This window comes from Chrysemys picta, chromosome 1, assembly GCF_011386835.1.
Source record: "Chrysemys picta bellii isolate R12L10 chromosome 1, ASM1138683v2, whole genome shotgun sequence".
Lineage (NCBI taxonomy): Eukaryota > Metazoa > Chordata > Testudines > Emydidae > Chrysemys > Chrysemys picta.
The window spans coordinates 237,104,144-237,126,798 of NC_088791.1; the positions used below are offsets into that span (position 1 = coordinate 237,104,144).

The 22,655-nt window shown below is 37.5% G+C and overlaps 1 protein-coding gene across 37 annotated transcripts in view; it reads right to left on the bottom strand.

Moving 5' to 3' along the window:
* Positions 1 to 22,655, bottom strand: part of REV1 (REV1 DNA directed polymerase) — a 100,137-nt gene that overhangs the window by 31,508 nt on the left and 45,974 nt on the right. For 21 of the 37 annotated variants that reach the window (XM_065580843.1, XM_065580842.1, XM_065580844.1 and 18 more), the window contains 7 exons: positions 22,053 to 22,169; positions 16,874 to 17,006; positions 14,038 to 14,166; positions 13,138 to 13,292; positions 9,506 to 9,625; positions 6,827 to 7,047; positions 1,278 to 1,450 (listed from right to left, as the gene is read on the bottom strand). In XM_065580843.1, the coding sequence (XP_065436915.1) occupies positions 1,278 to 1,450; positions 6,827 to 7,047; positions 9,506 to 9,625; positions 13,138 to 13,292; positions 14,038 to 14,166; positions 16,874 to 17,006; positions 22,053 to 22,169 (1,048 nt within the window). Of the gene's footprint in view, positions 1 to 1,277; positions 1,451 to 6,826; positions 7,048 to 9,505; positions 9,626 to 13,137; positions 13,293 to 14,037; positions 14,167 to 16,873; positions 17,007 to 18,797; positions 18,954 to 22,052; positions 22,170 to 22,655 lie in introns of those variants that run through there. The other 16 variants (XM_065580853.1, XM_065580854.1, XM_065580867.1 and 13 more) reach the window with 2 other exon arrangements.

A 22,655-nucleotide genomic window follows, 5' to 3' on the forward strand; every position in this document is an offset into this window, starting at 1 on the left:
AATGTTCCTTTTCCTTTCTTTCTAATTTGGACACATTTGGCTCTTCTTCCCTTTCCTCTCCAATATTCTCCATTTTTATCCTGGATGAGTTCAGTTTTCAGACTGATGATTGATTCTGCTGCTTCTCACTTCTTCTACTTTATTTCCTCCTCTAGCTCTAGATCTACTGCCCAATAATACATCTATGAAAGGGATCAGTATTAATACTTTTCATATGGGATAAATCTATGCAGTAATAATTGATTTGTGTAAAGCATTTGTACAGCATGCCATTCTACTTTATTGAAAAGACTTAACTGAGACTATTAGCTTTGGAAAAACCCTATTTCATTCTATCTATATCAACAGTATTACATCAGATAGTTTTTCTCCACAAACAGGGTGCCAGAGCTTCTCTGAGATCTAATCTTATTTTCAGCATAATACAAACAGGTGGATGTTCTCAAGGTCACCTTTTATAAAAATATTAATATTTATTCTGCGTGTACTTCACTGACATCAGTTTGAGAGTGTACTATCAGACTTTTAACAAAAAAAATCAATCATTTTAGGATTTGCTGAATTCAAGGAACTGTAGACTTTAATAGGTATTTGGCAGGCCATTAGTGCTGCATACTGTAGTAATGTGTCAGTAAGTATTACCAATTATTACTTTATTGTTTAAAATGGGGAAAAAAAGCATAAAGCCTTTTTTTTTTTTTTTTAAAGGTTTGTAATTAGCCTTCTGGAATCTCTGAATCCCTGAAAAGATTTATTGGAAGCTGATCATCACAAAGATTAGACTGGGGTGCTCTGATTGGTGCTGCTGATTGTACTACAGTGCTGAAGAAAATTAACACACAATTTTTAAAATTGTGTCAAGGTGGGTATTTGCAGCCAGCTGCTTTTCCCGCTTATTTCATGACCATCACAATGAAGTTCCTTTTCTCCTTCTAAAGGAGACTGGAAGGAGAGATATTAGTCTCTAAACTCCTCTAAGATTACAAGAGGAAAATGTATTTAAGACATTTTTTGCATGAAAATCCTAAACTATAGTCATGTTTCTATAGGAAAACAAGACCACCACCTAGGACTATACTAAGCAAAATGTATAGTAAGTTTGAGAACACTACTGCAGCTATTATATAGTTATAGATACTATATAAAGCCCAATTCTGCAAGGCACTGAGCACCTTTAATGCCCTTTATGTTTTATTGGGAGTTCATGAGGCTCAGCACCCTGCAGTAGTGGGTCCATACCTATATATTGATAAGTTTTTAATTCTATGCAAGGTTACCTGGCAATGTTGTCACAGATTCCATGGCCTCCATATTTTGCAGGCTCTACAGGGGCCCCAGCCTTTCTGACCATGATTTTAAGAGTTAACCGTTTTCCCTTCATCCCAGCAGCTTCAAGTCTATGTTGGATCTCTTCTGAAAGACTCAGAAGGAAAGCTTCTGCTTCCTTAGGCTAAAAGGAAGAAAAAAAAAGTTTTTTTATCACTGTCATGCATCTGATGCAGAGAGCTAAAATGTCTTTAAAAATGAGAGGTATGTAAGTTAATTTATTTCATGTAGTTTTGGCATGAAACTAAAGGATACACTATATAGATTTTAAAAATAAAAAAGAGCACAGCCAACTGACTACAGCAAGAAAACTCATAGGTAAAAGTGCCTCTTTTTTGCCTCTGAATAGGAGAATTTTAACTGCATGCGTACTGCTATACTGATGTATGACAAATCTGAGGATACAAATTTCATATCATTTTGTCATTTGTAGTGAGAGGAGAATGTTTTGGCAACATCTGAGGTAAATCACACACTTTTGAGATGTGGAACACTGAAAAATTAGTTTTATTTTTCTACAAAAAAAGTGCAATTTCTTTGTAGAGCCATCGTAAGAACAGCCTGATACACAAACTTCAAGTTGTTTTACTCAAGAGATTTTAATGACAACTAGTACGAACCCTGAAAAGAGGAAGTTACTCACCTTGTGCAGTAACGATAGTTTTTCAAAATGTGTTTCCCTATGGGTGCTCCATTGTAAGCATATCTGCACCTCTAATCAGAGATTTTAGGTAGTGGGGTCAGTTCAGCCTGCACATGTGCGCTCCCTCCCATGCTGCCTCAAGGCTATCTACACTGTGAGGGTGAACCGTCCCCCCCACCCCCAGTTCCTTCTCTACACAAAGTCCCTTATAGAGAATACTGAAGTAGAGGGGAGGAGGGCAGGTTATGGAGCACCCATAGGGACAAACATCTTGAAGAACCATCGTACAAGGTAACTCCCTCTTTGCGTAGTGTCCCAGTGGGTGCTCCACTGTAAGTGGCTTCACAGCAATATTCTCCATGGAAGGCTGGGGCTTTGGAGTGGAGTCAGTTACTACAGAGAGTACCGTGGAGGGCAGAGGAGGATGAATCTCCAGTCATCGCACAATGATCTGTGAAAGTGTGGACAGAGGCCCAAGTTCTCTGTCCCGCAGAGTGGATTCCCAGGGAGTGTAATGTGGCCCAGGAATCCTTCAAGGTGTGAAGAGAAGAGTCTGTCTTCTCTGTGAAGATCTTGGGCCCTTCAAATGGGAGATCTTCCACTGTAGTCTGCAGCTCTTTGAGCGACCCAGAAAGGTGTAGCCAACAAGATTGTCTCATTACCACTGCCATAGAGACAGTGCGGGCCATTGTATAGGCTGCGTCCAGTGCAGTCTGTAACACTATTCTGGCTACTAACTGGCCCTCTCTGACAGTCACCTGAAACTGTTCCTTTTGTCGCTCCGGTAAATGTTCCAGAAATGCATTGAGTTTCCCATAATTAATAAAATTATATTTGGCCATGGATGCTTAGTAGTTTGCGACTCTAAACTGCAATGTCGCTGACAAATATGCCTTCCTCTCAGAGTTGTAGCCTTTTCCAATCACAATCGTATGGGCTGACTTGGTATGATGTTGTTTGCCTCATGCATTAACCACATCAACTACGATGGAGTTGAGTTGTGGATGTTGAAATAGGAAGTTTGCCTCTATGGGAAGGATGCAGAATTTTTTGGTGGCTCTTTTGCCAGTTGGTGTCTGTCAGATGACTTTGGCAGGATCTAGAATTGGGAGGGCAACTCATTAATTGGGAGGGCAATTCTGGGCGAGTAGGAAGTGTGCAGAATATCCACCAGTGTGTGATGTGCATCTGCCACCTCCTGTAGGGGAATCTGCAGCTGGTCTGCCACCTTCTTGCAAGTTCTTGAAATCATCAGCTAGTGATGGGGGGAGGAGCATTACAGACTCATCTGGCAAAGATAAGGAGAAGTTTGCTGGAGGGGTAGCTTCCCCTTCAAGACTTTCCTCCTTTTCCTCAAGTTCAAGGGCTCTGGATAGTGACGCTGTAGGAGACCATCAGGCAGACTCTTTTTGAGAGACATTAAACACCCATGAAATATGGGATTTGTACGTTGCCCAAGGATCCCAATACAGCCATGGGGAGGGGAAGATGAATGGTGGGAGTGTCCAAGGGGGCCCATATCATGATCGTGGTTAGTTCGATGGACTTGAGGAAGACTGTTGTATTGTGATGGTGGGCCACGATGAGAGGCCAGGGAAATGACATCCTCCTGGTCACTGTCAGACTGGTTACTGAGTAAGGGGGGCACTGGCTGGAGTATTGATGGTACACACCCCGGTGCTGAGTGCGATTCCGGGTGCCAGGATGTACTCGATAGCAGGGTCCCAGTACTAAATAATGGGGATTGCGGTTCTTCCCCAACTGTCAGGTCTCTAGGGTACTGGAACTCTTACAGTACCATCGGCTCACTCGGTACTGTGGAGGAGTGTCCGTGGTATGTTGTCCGTACCGATGGTTGTGAAGGTGCAGAGCGTTCCCTAGATCGGAGCTTCGCCTCACCCAACCGAAGGTTTTCTCAGTGCTGCTCCTTTAGAGGTGGTAGAGTGTTTGTCTTTGTCCTTAGAGGGCAGTACCACAACCTCAGAGCTTGAGCTCCAGGTGCGTGTAGGCGGTGCAGCAGAGCTCATAGCAGAAGCACCCCGATGTTTCTGGGTACCGTGGTTTGGAGCAGCCAATACCAAGGTGGCCACACTGGGGAACCCCTCTGACTGGCCAACGACTCAGTTTGGGGGCTTTAAGCCCTTTCTCTTGAGACTTTACAGGCAGAATCTGCTGGTCTTTCCGTGCCTCTAACCTCTTTGAAGTCGAAGGCTCCAGGGATGATCCAGGGTCAGCTCCGGAGTCCCCTGGAGGCGGAAGTGACTTCCCCATGAGGAGGAGTTTTAACTTCAGCTCCCTGTTCTTGCAAGACCTCAGCTTTAACTAGGGGCAGAGGGAGCACTTCTGAGGGATATGTGACTCTCCCAGGCACCCAGAGGCAACTCTAGAAGCTGGGCATTCCCCTGGGGAGGGAGGTATCACCTTCTAGCAGTGAGGAATGCAGAAGAAAGTTCTTTCCTCTCTTCTTTTATCTCCCCCCCCCCCTTTTTTTTTAACTGAAACTTAGAGAGTCTTCTAAAGACCCGTGGGGCGGGAAACATAAGCTAAAGTTCTTTTCTTTTCCCAAGGGGATAAAATGGAAACATTAACTACTAAGGAGAACAAAAGAAACAAAAAAGGACACAGATAAGGAAGGGACAACTGCTGGCTCCTTCAGTGCTAGACAGCCTTGAGGCAAACCACCAGGGAGGGAGAGTGCACAGGCAGGCTGAATGGACACTGCTACCTAAAATCTCCAATTAGAGGCACAGTGGCGCAGATACACCTACAGTGGAGCACCAATAGGGACACTATTTGAAGAAATTCAGAAGATAAGATTTTCCTTGACACGCATGGGAGCCTAAGCGGTCAATTTCTGCACAATTTGAGCACTCACTTCTATCTTTTATGATTGCTGCTCTAAACTTCCAAGTGAACTTCTTAAGTCTGAAGCAGCTGCAGTACTTTTGCTGAGGATCATCGCCAAAGTTGTCTATACTCCTTGGCAAGCTGCACCTAAATTCAATGGCTTTACTTAAGGATCCCTCAGTGAACACTGCTTCATTGTTTAGATCAGGGGTAGGCAACCTGCGGCACGTGAGCTGATTTTCAGTGGCACTCACACTGCCCGGGTCCTGGACACCAGTCCGGGGGGCTCTGCATTTTAATTTAATTTTAAATGAAGCTTCTTAAACATTTTAAAAACCTTATTTACTTTCTATACAACAATAGCTTAGTTATATATTACAGACTTATAGAAAGAGACCCTCTAAAAATGTTAAAATGTATTACCGGCACGTGAAACCTTAACTTAGAGTGAATAAATGCAGCCTCAGCACACCACTTAGGAAAGGTTGCCGACCCCTGGTTTAGATCAAATAGCCTCATGCTGCATTTAGCAGCATTTCATCCGTTTTTTTTCCATTTAATATTATGAAATTAAATGAAAAACTCCCAACACTGATGCAAGGAAGTTTGAGAAATCAAGCACTCAAGAGTCAGGAAATTACAAAAGGAAAAGTTTTCTACTGCACTCTCAGACCATGGCCATGAGGAACCCTACCCATTTCTTTTCCTGATTTCCAAGTGAAAAGTAATACATTAAGATTTACTTAATATTAAACTTAATCTGTACCATAAATTATGAATGATATGCAATGTGATCAAATTAGAATTTTGGTAGAAATATAGGTTCAAAATTTCAAACTCTAGGTGCTGAAGTTAGGTTCCGAGGGATTGCCTAAACAAACATTTAGGAGTAAGTCTGTCATGCACAAGTCTGCCAAGCAATAAGTGCCCATGTAGACTCTGTCATTCACTAGAAGTTCCCTAATGTGCTTTAATGCAGTGGCTCTCAACCCTTCCAGACTACAGTACCCCTTGCAAGAGTCTGATTTGTCTTGCGTAGCCCCAAGTTTCACATTACTTAAAAACTACTTGCTTACAAAATCAGACAAACATTTAAAAAAAAGCATACTATACTGAAAAATTGCTTACTTTCTCATTTTTACCATATAATTATAAAATAAATCAATTGGAATATAAATATTGTACTTACATTTCAGTGTACAGTATATAGAGCAGTATAAACAAGTCATTGTCTGTATGAAATTTTAGTTTTTACTGACTTCACTAGTGCTTTTTATGTAGTCTGTTGTAAAATTAGGCAAATATCTCAATGTACCCCCTTAGAAGACCTCTGCATACACCCAGGGGTACGTGTATCCTTCGTTGAGAACGACTGCTTTAATGTACCCTGCTTTGAAATGGTAGTAGATTAAGTGTTTGTGTAGACAAACCCCTGGATTGTTGTTTTGATTCTAAAGTCAATGAGAAAGGCAGAGGCTCCCTCCCCCTCCAATCTGGCATGTGGTTTAAGAACCTGAATATGGATACGGAGTCTAACTTTAGGCATCCAGGTATGAAAACGTTGGCCTTAATTTTTATAATTTTCATACATATTTAATTTCTCAATCTTACCATTGCACTAACTTCCTTTCTGAAGGTAATAATTATTTTAACATTGTTATAGTTAATAAAAGATTTTAAAAACGCAGTATTTTAAAAGATAGAAATTGATTAAAAATCTGCACTAGGACAGTCTAAATATGGTATTATGCATTGCCACATGGGAAACCAGAATTTGAATTTCAGTCTGGTGAATCATTCCCGGGAACAGAATGTTAGGATGAGAATGATAGATTGGCAATATGACTGCTATGATTGTGGCTGTAATAGAGTGATGGCTTTAAAAAAAAAAAAAAATTAAATGAGGGCATTCGGAATATCCACGGGAAACAAGGAGGATCTTCTGCTGTGGGAGGAAGTCTTTCAAATATAATATTTAATCCTCCAAAACGAAAGACCGTTTTAGTTTACCTGAGTAAACCTTATACCATAGTTGATCTCAGCTGAAACAGATTTTCTTTCCTTTTCTGATCGAACAGGTCGGTCATCCAAACCACGACAGAATCTGTAGAGCATCTGTCCTGTTTTTGGACCAAATTCCTTCTGGAGTTTTGACATAGTAAGATATTGTAGGTCTCCACAGGTTTTAATTCCGAAAGATGCCAACTTGGATTCCATTGACCTACCAACTCCTAAGAAGATAATAAGTAATTTTGTTCTGTTAAGTCTACACAATCCAGACAAAGTTCATTATTTTTAAAGCGCTACCATTCTCTTTTAATCTTAAAATGCCTGGTATCCAGTTCAAATTTTAAGGCGCGATTGGGGGGGGAAAGCATATTGGATGCATTACGATTGACCAGCAAATTTTGCATCATGTACAGTATTTGTTTAGTCTGACTGAATTTTAGTTAAGGGCCTAATTTTGCAGTTACTGCTGTCTGTATGCTTGTTCCAGCGTCAAGACTTGCTAACCTGTGCTTGCAGGACATTGCTTTTAACTTGTAGCCCCTTGGATAATGACTGTGTCTTCTATACTTTGTACAACAATTGAGCACAAGGTCAGTATTAAGACAGTAGTCCGATTAATACACTTTATCAATCGGAAATAGCTCTGAAACCTTACATAATCAAACAAAACAAGTGAGATGTATTTGCAACTGTACACAAGTGTTTGCACCTAAAAGGAAACCAGTAAAAATTCTAGCTATTTTCAATACTACTTGGTTGGAAACATGTTATTTCAGAGAGGAAAAATGGCTCAAATTATGAGTGAGGTGAGTTACGAACCATCTGAAAATTGTAAGTATCCAAGTGTGTTAATTTTTAGTGAAATTACTGATTTATAAAAAAGTACTAATTTACAAATTAATCATAACTTATGCATTTACACTACTATAGATAGCTAAAGTTAGAATATTCGGACAATCAGATTCCATCTTTTAGGATCTCCATTTTACAATTTAAATGATGTATGACACTGAAAACACTACGGAAAGCACAAAATGCAAGTGACATCAGAAAACTTTAAAGGACTTAAATTAAGCATACTACGTTATGCTATAGAAAATTAAATGTAATTAGACAAAAATGGATAGATAGTACAGGTTAGATGAAGAGGGCAAACTATAAAAGTTATGTATCAAGAAAAAAAAAGCAAGCTTCTAAAACCTAATCACCTATAGGCAATCTATAGTGAGCTATAATCAGAAGTGAACTTGACAAATTAAGTATTAATCTAGTTTTAGCATTATATATTGAGGAACATATGGATAATGATGCTATTTTCAAATATTTTATATGTCTATTACAATATCTTTCTGTTTTGTTTCCTTATATGAAATACATTTACATTAGCTTTGGAACACATTCCTAAAACAGCTGTGCATACAGTTTGAGCAAGATTAAGTACCCATTTATGCTCTGTATTTCAGTTATCCTTTATTAGTTTGAGAAGTAAGACCCTGAAATTGTGTCAGGTGCATATACTATAAAGGTAACATGCTATCCTGTTACATACAAGAAAGCACTTTGGCTTACAATTGCATAACTACACTTGCCACAATTGAGCAAATTTCTACTATTCTTCCATGACACAATCCACACAGATTCCTGTATCTCAAGTTAGTGGTACACTAAACAATTAGAGACCTTTGTTTTTCATTGAATTATTGTATATAATGTTGTCAGTCCTACTTCTATGTCCATTATGGCTAGATAGTGTACACAAGTGTTAAGGTGTTTTAGTCCTATTGTAGTTTCCTTTTCCATTGTATTCTCCACTCACTATTCCATCTTGCATTGGCTAATTTCAAGGAATACTTCCTTCTTTCAACTCAAGAATGCCCAATTTTCCAGTATCTCCTCTTCTACATTCCACTCACTGACTTTTTACTTCTCCGCCTTCCTTGTTTTTCTCCTACCCTTCTCTTACTGGGAATTTCCTAATATCAATAAGTTTTAAGAAAATCATCCATCTTTTTACCCCCTTTTCTCTCCCATTTTTCAGTCATGTCTCGTCATCCTTATTAACTCCCTTTTTCTGGTGCCTTCCCAAACTTCAAAATTCTACCAGTGCATACTCCCTTCTAAAAAAATATTCCTTGATCCTGACACCACCTACAATACGATTTTCAACCATTCATAACAGAGCCAACTAACCAGTCGGGCAAGCACACGACACTAAGACTTTTTCATTACATTCCTAACAGTAACTACCCATGTATAGTGACTCAGCATGAATTCTGCTGGAAATATCACACCCACAAATTAGCAGTGCAAAAGTATTCAGGCTGCCTGAAATACTAAACTAAGTCCATCCCTTGCCAACTCACCATACTGTTTGGCTTTGTAAGGTCTTTAATAAGGAATTTATTCTTAAAGAAGATATAAAGAAAAAATGTAAAATGACAAGAGAAATGAGAAGGAACATTCCAGTATTCAGCAGATAATCCTAAACATGAAATATCTTCATTTTGCAGATTAGATAACCTTAAATAATGGCCAACCTCTTTTACGTGAATTTTGGGAAAAATAATTTGACCCTTGAGTGATACTGGACACCATTTTGCAGTATATAGCAAATTCTAATGTCAGCCTGAAAAATCCCTGTAAAAGAAGGACATCAATAATTCAATTAAAAAAATTTACCTGGAAGATTGCTAACTAGCTGACCTCTAATAAAATCATCCACTTCCTCAGGTTTTAAGTGATACTGTCCATCTGGTTTTGCTTTGCGAGTTGCCATTCTGGCCAGCAGAATATTGGAACCTGTAAAAGTGAAAAAATAATTAAAAGGATGCCAATGCTGATTTCTGCCATCACAAACAGCATTTTACTAGTCAGAGGATGAGGAGAAAGGTGCAGAGAGGTATAAGCCACATTTTAATCTCTCTCCAAATACTGCTTTGGATTTTTTGTTTAGTATTTACTTGTTCCTGCAGTCCATGCTTCCATTTTGGCAACTGGCAGGATTTGAGGGAAAAGGGATATTTTTGCAACACTAACTTGTACTTGCTAAATTACAATAAAAAACAACCATTACAAAATACTTTAAGTCTCCAGTGAATGTTCTATACATGTAGAAATAGACATAGGAGCTATCAAAATTGTTAAAAAGTAAAATTACAGCATCTTTGTACTGTAGAATCAGTGATACGCAGACTGAGGTTCGTGAGACACAACTGACGCTTTAATGCGTCTCCTGTGGTTCTTTGCAGCAGACGTTATTAAACAGTGTGATTTAATTATTTATCAAAGTTATTTACCAATCAGGATGCTTTTAATATGCAACTAACCAATTGTAGCTGATAAAAAAATATGTGGCCAGTCATTTTGCTGTGAGAATTATATAGTATAGGGGTCGGCAATCTTTCAGAAGTGGTGTGCCAAGTCTTCACTTATTCACTCTAATTTAAGGTTTCGTGTGCCAGGAATACATTTTAACGTTTTTAGAAGGTCTCTTTCTATAAGTCTATAATATATAACTAAACTATTGTTGTATGTAAAGTAAATAAGGTTTCAAAATCTTTAAGAAGCTTCATTTAAAATTAAATTAAAATGCAGAGCCCCCCGGACCGGTGGCCAGGACCCAGGCAGTGTGAATGCCACTGAAAATCAGCTTGCGTGCCGCCTTCGGCCCACGTGCCATAGGTTGCCTACCCCTGATACATAGTATATGAAACAATGAATTCTCACTACTGTGGCTCCTTTGGATAATGGTGTTCACTAATTTGGCCTCTGAACCCCTGAGGTCTGAGTATCACTGCTGTAGATCATTCTGAAAAAAGATGTTACATTCAACTTAAGTATAATAAACTATCATACTAAAAAGTGAATTATATGAAAGAAATGGGTATTTCTGAGCCCCGTTACCTGCTAAAAAAGAATAAAATTCCATTAGTTTTACTATTAGAATGCCCCATAAAACCAGAGTCAGGGGGACATTTGGCACACTTTCAGAATTTTTTTGTGCTTACAGGTTTCTTCATGTCCAGCCAACTACCACTCCAATATGGTGCGCTAGCATGTCTCATTCTGTGATATCATTGCTACCAAAAAAACCTTGCTGTAGCATAGGGCAAACTACAAAAGGTTAGGTAAATGCCACTATTTACAATGTGTTGTTCCCGGTCTCTCCTATCCCCCCAGCGGTTACATTATTTAATGTCTTTTTTGGTAAATAATGATGGTAACGCAGACATCATGGGCACCATGCTAGGAATTATATTTATGACACAATCAATAAAGGATTCCATGTCCAATTTTCCTTTTTCCTTTGGTGTCCCATCCTTTGCCTGTAATACGTCACTTCAGATTTCCACCATTCTACCTCTCTTAGGTATATGGCTCCCATTACTGTAGTATCTACGTGATTCACAATCTTTACTGTATATATCCTCACAGCATTATGTGAAGTGGGAAATACTACTCTACTCATTTTACAAGATGGGGAACTGAGGCACAGAAAAACTAAGGCCTTGTCTACACACATTCACAGGTTTTAATTTAATTGGCTTAGATAAAATGGCTTAGTTAAGCCAGTGAAAGCTCTGTCTGTGTGGATGCTCTTATTTCAATCTAACTTAAATCTGTTCCCAACTGACTTAAGCTAAACCAAAAAAAAAAAAAAAAAAAGACACTTATATCAGAGATAACAACAACAAGGAGTCTGGTGGAACCTTAAAGACTAACAGATTTATTTGGGCATAAGCTTTCATGGGTAAAAACCTCATTTGCATCTGAAGAAGTGAGGTTTTTACCCACGAAAGCTTATGCCCAAATAAATCTGTTAGTCTTTAAGGTGCCACCAGACTCCTTGTTGTTTTTGTAGATACAGACTAACACGGCTACCCCCTGATACTTGATCAGAGATAAGAGCATTCAAACACACCTATATCAGAAATAAGAGTGTCCAACACAGGAGTTTGTACTGCTTGAGCTATATAATCAGTTTAAAGTCACATCTTCAATTATATTGCTGCAACCTTCCTAAGGAGACAAGGCCTAAATTACTTGCTCAACGTCTCACAAAGTACACCTCTACCTCGATATAACGCTGTCCTTGGGAGCCAAAAACTCTTACCGCGTTATATTGAACTTGCTTTGATCCACCGGAGTGCGCAGCCCCGCCCCCCTGGAGCACTGCTTTACCACGTTATATCCGAATTAGTGTTATATTGGGTCACGTTATATCAAGGTAGCGGTGTATGTGGCAAAGTAAAGAACTGAACCCAGGTCTCTTTCAAGTCACAGGCTTGTGTCTTAGCCATTGGGCCACATGTCCTTTGTTCCAATCATTTTATCCTGGTCTAAGGTTGAAGTCCTTGTACTGTTTCCCCATCATATGAAGTTTTAGAAAACCACTGGATACACAGTAATTGCAGACTGGTCTCTTTTTAAAAGTATTTAATATATACTCATTACTGGAACAAACATTTGACTCGAGGAATTTGGTTCTTTCAACCACTACGAAATTGAAATCAGAGTATAAAGGTATGCTCAGAAATTGTATCATTTTAAAACAAAGAATAAGCACATTAAATAAGGTTATAAACGGTTTCAAATAGGTCTCAAGGCAAGGCATGACGAACAGGAATCTGGAGAATTATATTTAAAGTTAATAACAATAATGAACAAGAGATAATAGGAGAAGTCTACCTCCAAAGAGCTACCATAATGGATTTCAACTTAAATCAGAAGTGAATTTTAATTGTCTCAAAATATTTATTCCCAGATTCTCATTTTGATAATATGATTATGAACAGAGAGAAAGGGGGAGAGAGAGAGGGAGACAAGGAAAAAGAAAAAGCAAGCATGGAAAATTTTCAAAGATGTGAATTCATATACTGTACCTCCTACAAACCTGACTACCTCTACTTTTAGTGAACATGTTTCATGACCTATACCAAGTCATGCCACCCTACAGCCCTTTATTCCTTTCCCTTTTTATACAGGATGGTGACTGAATAGGTTTTATCCTGCTTTCTTTTGTCAATCTATTAGAAAAGATATCTTAATTTTTATTTTTAAATGAACACAAAGTGTCCCAGAAGTGAAATTATACCACACTGTCAGTACTAAAAAGGGAGCTGGTAGCAACCCCTAAAGTTAGGTTGCTTAACATTTTCCATCAAGGAATTTTTTTTTTAATACATTTATTTTAATGACAATGTTTTGTGTATTTCATGAAAACTCACTGTTTTAGAAGTCCCTTATGTAATTTTGATATACCCAAGGATGGCAAGTGACACTTGTAAGTAAATATGAAATAAAGTACTAACCCATCCCAATAGAGGCAGCACATTTAGTCTGGTCTTTGATTTCGGTGCGGATAGCACTTGCAAATTCATCAGGAGTCAGTCTGGTCTCTGCAAGGATTTCAGTGATATCTACTAGCGCTTCATCACAACTGACTGCTTCGATGTTATGAGTATAGCTAACAACACAAAGTAAAGGAGGTGAAACAGCAGCAACAGCTCACCATCTGTTAAAACAAATATGCAGCAAGTAAAGTCTTCCTTTTGTGGTGGTATTTCCCTAATTTTTTATTCTCATTATCCCACACAACTTAAACATTTAAAAATATTAATATAGCAAATTACAGTAGCACTACTGTCTCAGACTAATTTCAGTATGAATCATGCTTTTAAAAGATTAGTTGGAGAAGGAAAGTTAAATATTTTATTCTTCACCTGAAAATAACTGACTCCTTTTTTCCCTGCACAGTTAAATGAATAAATTTTTTTTTAATTTATTCCACAAAAATTCAGTTCTTGAAAATGTGTGTTTAAAGAAATGTTGGTGTCTTGGAAGGGTAGCAGCACATACAACACTTGCTAACTGAAGGCCACAGTCTTCTCCTACTGAAGTCAGTGGAGGTTTTAACACTGACTTTTACAGGAGTCAGACATTGATCATTTTGCAGGATTTGACCTCAAGATACAGAGCAGAATAGGGGGAAATCTCACTCTAAGCTGACTACCCTCCATTATCCAGTCAAGATAAAAAGTTACTACAAAAGGAAGATCTGAGATGGGAATGGTTTGGAAGGGGGGAAATAAATGGGGATAACAGACCCATGAAGATGAAAATCCTGGATCACATAATGGCATTTGGGAATGTGGCAACTGAAAACATGCTTGATCGCTGCCAAGAGTATACAAATACATAATGCACTTTACCTGGCCAGTGTCTCATATACTGTCTGTGTAACTTCTTTGTATGCATGGAAGTCATATGGAACTGCTTGAAGACTTGGACATAGCTGTTTTGCTTGGCCAAAAAACATTCCATTCTTTATCCCAACTTGTCTAAAATCAAATAAAAGCAAGTAAGTTGCATAGATCTGCCTTTGGAAAAAAAAAATCACAAAATTTCAGATATTTACAAGATGAAGTGTTTGTACAGCACCACCTAGCACAATGGGTTTCCAGCCCATAGCCAGGGCTCCTAGATGCCATAGTAATACAAATACATAATTAATAAATAATAATAATAATATTCATACTTTCCCATACCACTACTCCAGACAAAGAACAGATATACAGGAGTTTAATCCACCCATGTAAACAGTCTAATTGATGCAAAAAGTGACTTGCACTATAGTAATTAAATTCAATAATTGTAAGATTTTGTGCTGTGCATCTCAAACAATGAACAAAAGCAGGGCTATTGGGAATATACACAGTAACTTATTTTAAAATTAAATATATATGTATTTTAGACAGGGCTTGCCATCTCCTGCTCTAAGCTACGACAGAATATGCACTATGCAAAACAGTACAACTCTGCCAGAGCATGGAGAAGGAAGGCGGATCAACGTGGTTTATTTTATTATAATGGCACAATTTTTTAAAGTTATGTTTTGAACTATCAAATAAATTAAATCTTCGCAAAACCAAGCCATAAAAAAAAAAAAAAAGCAGCTCATCTGCCATAAAATACTCTATCCATGGTGATGATAAATGCGAGGGTGTAATTTGCACTAGAAACCAATTAGGGATGTCGATTAATCGCAGTTAACTCATGCAATTAACTCAAAAAAATTAATGGTGATTAATCGCACTGTTAAACAATAGAATACCAATTGAAATTTATTAAATATTTTTGGACGTTTTCTACATTTTCAAATATACTGATTTCAATTACAACACAGAATACAAAGTGTACAAGTGTACTCCCTTTATATTGTTTTTTATTACAAATATTTGCACTGTAAAAGTTCACCTCATACAAGTACTATAGTGCAATCTCTTCATCATAAAAGTGCGACTTCCAAATGTATATATTTTTTTGTTACATAACTATACTCAAAACAATGTAAAACTTTAGCGCATACAAGTCCACTCAGTCCTACTTCTTGTTCAGCCAACCGCTAAGACAAATAAGTTTGTTTACATTTCTGGGAGATAATGCTGCCCGCTTCTTATTTACAATGTCACCTGAAAGTGAGAATAGGCATACACATGCCATTTTTGTAGCCAGCACTGCAAGGTATTTACATGCCAAATATGCTAAACATTCGTATGCCCCTTCATGCTTTGGCCACTATTCCAGAGGACATGCTTCCATGCTGATCATGCTCGTTTAAAAAAAAAAAAAAAAAAAAAAAAGAGTATTAATTAAAATTTGTGACTGAACTCCTTGGGGGAGAACTGTATGTCCCCTGCTCTGTTTTACCTGCATTCTGCCATACATTTCATGTTTTAGCCGTCTCAGATGACTCTGCACGTTGTTCGTTTTAAGAACACTTTCACTGCAGATTTGACAAAACACAAAGAAGGTACCAATGTGAGATTTCTAAAGATAGCTACAGCACCTGACCCAAGGTTTAAGAATCTGAAGTGCCTTCCAATCGTTGGATCGTTTTCGAGCAGAACCAGTCATCAGCATGAATGCATGTCTTCTGGAATGGTGGTTGAAGCATGAAGCGAAATATGAAGCTTTAGCACATATGGCACATAAATATCTTGCAACGCCAGCTACAACAGTGCCATGCAAATGCGTGTTCTCACCTTCAGGTGACATTGTAAACAAGAAGCGGGCAGCATTATCTCCTGCAAATGTAAACCAACTTGTTTGTCTGAGCGACTGGCTGAACAAGAAGTAGGACAGAGTGGACATGTGGGCTCTAAAGTTTTGCATTGTTTTATTTTTGAATGCTTTTTTTGTACATAATTCTACATTTGTGAGTTCAGCTTTCAGGATAAAGAGATTGCTCTACGGTACATGTAATAGGTCAATTGAAAAATACTATTTCTTTTGTTTTTTACAGTGCAAATATTTGTAATAAAATAATAATATAAAGTGAGCACTGTACACTTCCTATTGTGTTGTAATTGAAATCAATATATTAGAAAATGTAGAAAATATCCAAAAATATTTAAATAAATGTTACTCTATTACTATTTAACAGTGTGATTAATCCAGATTAATTTTTTTAATCACTTGACAGCCCTAAAATCAATATAATATATATCTTTGAGACTATATTTAAAACAAGTTATTGTAGGCATTGGATGTTCCCCTCTTGCCCAGGCTATTTGGGTAATTCAGCACACAATTTGTGCAAAAAGTACCATTAGATTTAGTGATCAGAAGTGATCAGGACTTTAATTTTAATGCCTGACCTCCAATAGTACAACGTTCCTAATGCCAGGCAAAAACATTGGTTCAGTTTCAGAGAGAAGGATGTCACCTATTAAATCAACAATACCACTGTGTATGGAACCTCAGATTTTCTTTAGTGGCCTTGGCCCAACTGAAATATGCTTAGCTTGTGAGAACTGATTAGATCACAGCTTGAAACATGGTATTAAAGTAAAAAGGGAGAGCAAACACATTTTCCCTTCTTGTGCTGGTACCTAGCATAATTTATTTAAATGTAATTTCTGAAACAAAGACTAAGTGTTCCATGTTTGCTTACATTCACCCAATGTAAATAGATATTTTGCCTGCTATCTGTGAGCACTGTATGACAGAACTTTACAATCAACATGACAAATAATTTCTACCTACCTGGCTTCATAACTACAAGATGCAATTTCAGCCATTGACAAACCAGTGATATCCAAGTCAGCTCCATTCATCTCAGCAGAATCTGGATTCTCTCCGATTGATGAGTCCAGTTTATCAGGAATTCTATTTTCTGCTTGGAAAATAATATTTTATATTTTGTTCTTACATTATTGTCTTAATGGTTCAAAAGACTTATTTAATTCACAAATAATCAATGGATTACAACTGAAATTTTTTCAGCAGTTTCTGTGCTCATATTTTATGATGAGAAATTTCTTCACAATATATTGGTTCACATCATCCAATAACTGATTAGGTCAACAAAGAACTTACCCATATATTAACACCCATCTATGGGGTTGATCTCTGGAGGACAGTAAAATAGGATGCTACTGAAGAATAACTATACACCTCTACCCCGATATAACGCTGTCCTCGGGAGCCAAAAAATCTTACTGCGTTATAGGTGAAACTGTGTTCTATAGAACTTGCTTTGATCCGCCCCCCCCGGAGCGCTGCTTTACCGCGTTATATCCGAATTCATGTTATATCAGGTCACGTTATATCGGGATAGAGGGGTACTTTCTTTTTTCACATTATCCGAGACCAACTTGTAGATGGCTAGTGGCCAATACAATTCAGACTATAATAATACTGTGAGTTGAGAGAGCCGTTAATACCCAACGTGGTTGTAAAAAAAGATTTAATTGCCAAACTACTGAGTTTCTTTAAGCTACAACCTATAAACTAAATGCAAGACACTCAGAGCTTATCAACCATTTGTCTGAACAAAAGAAATGTCATAGTTACACCCATTTTAAAAAAAAAGTACAAGAATATAGAATTTCATCTCCTAATGCAATTCTACAGCTCAGCCTCCTTGTAGCCTAGTACTGACATCTCTACTTTCTAGTAATTACTTAATCTAAACATCAAGTAACTTAATTTAGACACTTCAAATCAGAATTTTAAAAGGTAAATGAAATACCAAGAATATTTTCAGATCAGGAAATAAGCAAAACATGTAAGCCTTGCTGGATACTTATATGTCCTTTACAACTTTCAGCTTCATTGTTAAATTCATAGACAAAGTTTCAGTTACTGGCCTCTGATGACTCCCTTACTGGGATTCAAAAGCACCTGATTTAGTATATCATTCCAAACTTCCGCTGGACCAAAATGATGCAACACTAAATACTCCAATCTCAGACTATTAAAGAAAAGGATGACACAGATCTTTAGCTAATTCTATAAAACCTACTTTGAATGAGCGAAGGCAAAAAGACTTAAGAATCATTCAAGCCAACTGAGTACTACATACATATGCAGAAATGTATGGTAGAGAGATGCAGCAAACTGGGATAAAGTAAAGCATTCTCTATTCTATTCTGTTCAGATTCTTATTCTCTGCACATCAACATGGTATCTAAGTATCTCTAGATATGCACACTGACTCTTAATTGTAGGTCAGCCAGAAAAATTGAGTAGCTGCAAAAAACCCAAAGCTCTGAAATCAAATCAAGAACTGAACTCTAAATGGTGAAATCTCAAAAGGACAAAAAGCTACTGCTTGCTTTAAAGGAAAAGTATAATATACAACTTATATTTGGTTTTCATTATTGCAGTCTATTTAATACAATACACCTTTGTAATATAATGCAACATACAAGTTATAGCTGCACAGTGCCACACTGCCCAATAATACAGTATGGCAATAACAACTTACAGATTAACATTTTTAGTTTGAAAAGAAGTATGTTGCTATCTCCACATAAAGGTGGTTATCAGACCAAAGAAAGTGTTGTAATGGGGGGCAGAAACTGACTCATGTGGGCATCTGCCTTTCTACAGAACTTCTGCTAGTCTACTTGTCTTTTTATTTCTTAAAAATTTGTTTTAATGTTTGATGGGCTCAATAAGTTACCTAAGATGTCAGAAGTTGCAAATTTATGAAGAGCAAAATTATGGCCCAAAAAAGATAAGAATGACAAGAACAACGTATTTAGTCTGTGCCTTCCTGTGCCCTGGCCTGAGATGTTGTTGTCATCTTGTCTATCTTCACTGGGCTCGCCGACCTTTTCCACAGCGTAGCAGAGCAGATCCCCCCATGAGCTGATGGAGTCACTTCATGTGAAATTCCGGGCAATGCAGAACACATTGTCCTCACTGGAAGGCAAGGTAGAGAATCTCTCATCAAAAGTTGGGAAACTAGACAAGTGCATGGTGAATGTGGAGCAACAAATGGAGAAATCAGAGGCCAGGACCCCAAGTCTGTGAAAAAGAAATCGCTGAGAATAAATCTGTGAGTAATATAGTAGTTAAAACTGCTGCTCTTTAGAATGAAAATTGGAGATACTGGAGTGGAGGGAAAGAGACTAAAAACATCCACGTCTTGGACATCCTGGCTAGGAAAAGAGACCCCCAACCTCTGAATTGCGTGTGTACACTAATTCCTTAGTTTTCAGACATGAATGTTAAAGAAGATATCAACAGAGTGTAATTTCTACCACTCAGGAAGCTGCTCCAAATTGGACATACAGGGTGAGAAAGACAACAAATTTTAAATTTAAAAGTTATATAGTTTTGGATGAATCCAAAAAAAGAAAAAAGAAGTATTTCATAAAGGATCCAAGATTCTACTGTTCCTAGATATTTGTCCAGCAATCCAGACCAAAAAGCAGGAACCAGTATCACTGAAGAAGCAATTGGCAAAAGCAGTAGTTGAAGCTGAAGGAATCTGTACCTGGCCAAACTAAGTGAGTCACAGATTTATGTATTTATTTTTTTTAATTTGGAACATTATTTCTAATAAGCAAGTTCTTGAGAAGGCAAGATCAGAGAACAGTTTGGACAGCATGAGGCATCAAACAAATGAAGTTTACTCTTATACTGGAGACTCCGTGTAAAAATGAATTTAAATAAAAAATACTCAGGTCCAATTTTCTTCTCATTTACACAAGCATATCCCCAACAGGTTGCACATGTTTAACAGAGCACAATTTGGCCTTTTGGGTTTTTGATATCTTTATAAAATAGATTTAAGTTTGTTTCACATGACCCCATGTGCCTACTGGACCATATTTACATGCAGTGCACAGCATAGTTTGTTCCTGCTGTGAAGTGCTTCATGTACACTATCTAGGATGTAGCAAAGTTAGAGTGGCCTATGCAATTCACAGTACCACCTTTTCAATTAATGCTACAAAGTAATGCTCAATCACTAAATTCATTTTGTTCTCCTCAAGAAGACAATCTGATACGTTTTTATGAAAATCCATAATAGTCTCTCTTGATATAAGTTTGGTATGTTGAGAAAAAATTAATAAAAAGAGACTTAAAAAATGTAATGAACCTGTAGTTAATAAGATACATACTTTAAAAAGAGTGCCAGGGAGGGGGAAAAACAAAAAACAAACAAACAAAAAAAACCCTTTTGGCAAACTACAGGTTGTACAGTCAGGCTGTGCATTAAGAAAGAAAGAAAGCTGCTTGCCTGCCAGTAAGGGAGGATGCTGAAGTAAAAGGACTGAATGTGTGCACTTCCAGAAAAAGCTGCTGCAATAAAGAACCATGAGTTTGTAACATACTGAACTTGAGCCCCAGTGAAACCTTGAACACTGAATATCATAGAAGAGATACTGTTAAATTTGTGTATCACACACAATATGTTATTCTTCGCTAATCTTCCTCAATTTTATCTAACTAGCTAGCTTTCCAAGACATTTCTAAATTGTAACAAATGACCTTCTTATCAAAACACATTGACCTGGAAAATGTTATAGAGTGCCTATATTTAGAACTGTGCTACCAACTGTTCACTGACAAACTATAGCACAACAAGGCTGAATCCCTATAAACAATAACTGCCCTTAATATAAACCACTCAGTCTTATACATGGAACTATGAATCAATTAGATTAAGTTTGAACATCCTAAAAGGCACTAAAAAAGGTGGAGTGACAATGGGGTCTACATTTATTACTTTCTTCCTGTTTTAAACTGTGATTATGCTATTGCAAAACAACAAAGGGCACCTATTATGGTAGATATCTGCTTTCCATTTTTCTTCCAAGATCTGCTTAATTTATTGACAAAGCCAACTTTTTTCTGTTAATACTACAGAAACAACATAGTTGTGGAAGATCAAACGATTCTATTCTATCTTGCACATCAACAAAATTACTAACTGCGGTATAAATTCTAATCCAACACTATTTGTTGATTCTGCTGCTGGAGTAAGAAGTGAAAAACAATCTGATTTCCAGAAATCAAGCTGAAATTAAATGGTAGCGGTTAGAAATCTCTTTAGACTTCTAAACTGAGAAAAAAATAATAAAATAACGGGGAGAATAAATATAAAACAAGCTATTTATTTTTAGTGTGTCACTTTTTTCCCCACACTAAACATACTTCAGATTGTATAAACACACCTAGTCTTAAATGCTGTCTTAACAGTAATTTATGGTTGATACTTGTATATTGCTACTTCAGAACACAAAAAGTAATAAAAAGAGTTTCTAAAGTACTGTGGGAGAATGAGAAATTCTTTAATAATCAATAACAAATGCCTGTCTTTTGAGGGAACAATCTTTATAGTGAGGACAGAATTCATTGCATTCTTCAGGGGCTTTCCAGCAACTGAAATATTCTAAAAGGAAGCTACATTACGTCTACAGGTTCAGACATATATAGCTCAAATATACAACTATATTTAAGAGCCAGTTTCTCATTGGTCACATGCTGCTGTTTCTACAGTTTGCCTCTGCTTTCTAATAAGTCCTTTTAGCAACCTTAACTTTTGATATTTTGTACTGGCTCCTCTGTGATATAGTGTTACTCAGGTGCAAGTGATCACAGATGGTCTATGTTTATCTTATTATTCAAACAGGACATACACATTTACAGAAGCAGTATACTTTATTCCCATCCCTAACCAAAAAGGAAATAAAAAAATAAACTACCCTAAAATATATCTGCATTCTCAACAAAATTAATTAGCAGAATGTAATGATGGCAAACTATTACAGAAGCAATTTATATTGCCAGAGACCACTATCCTGTCAAAAATTAATCTCTCTAAAGTCAACTCAATGAAAAGTATTTATCCTTAATTTTTTATTACTTTAATGAGAGATTCTTCATCAGCACTGTGATTTTAAAATCAGACTCATTTTTGTACCTGCTTTGCCATTCAATATCTTATTCTGGTAATACTGCCATTCCAGCTGTGGGTTTGCACCAGGGCGAAGTGGTGCCCTTCCAGCACCTCTGTTGCTTGTAACAGCCACTGGTTTTCCTGTGAAGAATAATTAATTAAAGTCAGTATATAATAAACATTTACAGTAATAGCACACCAAGGCAAAGTTTCTGACAATGTTTACTTTTCTTTAATTTTGTTCACTTCTTTCAACACCATTCTTTCAGGGTTATCTAATCTTCTGGCATTAAGGAAGCAGCAGTTAAGGAAGTGATTTGCATTAGAAAAGACGGTTACTCACCGTTGTAACTGTTGTTCTTCGAGATGTGTTGCTCATATCCATTCCATTAGGTGTGCGCGCGCCGCGTGCACGATCGTCGGAAGATTTTTACCCTAGCAACACCGGCGGGTCGGCTGTGGAGCCCCCTAGAGTGGCGCCTTCATGGCGCTGAATATATACCCCAGCCGACCCGGCGCCCCCTCAGTTCCTTCTTGCCGGCTACTCCGACAGTGGGGACGGAGGGCGGGTTTGGAATGGATATGAGCAACACATCTCGAAGAACAACAGTTACAACGGTGAGTAAC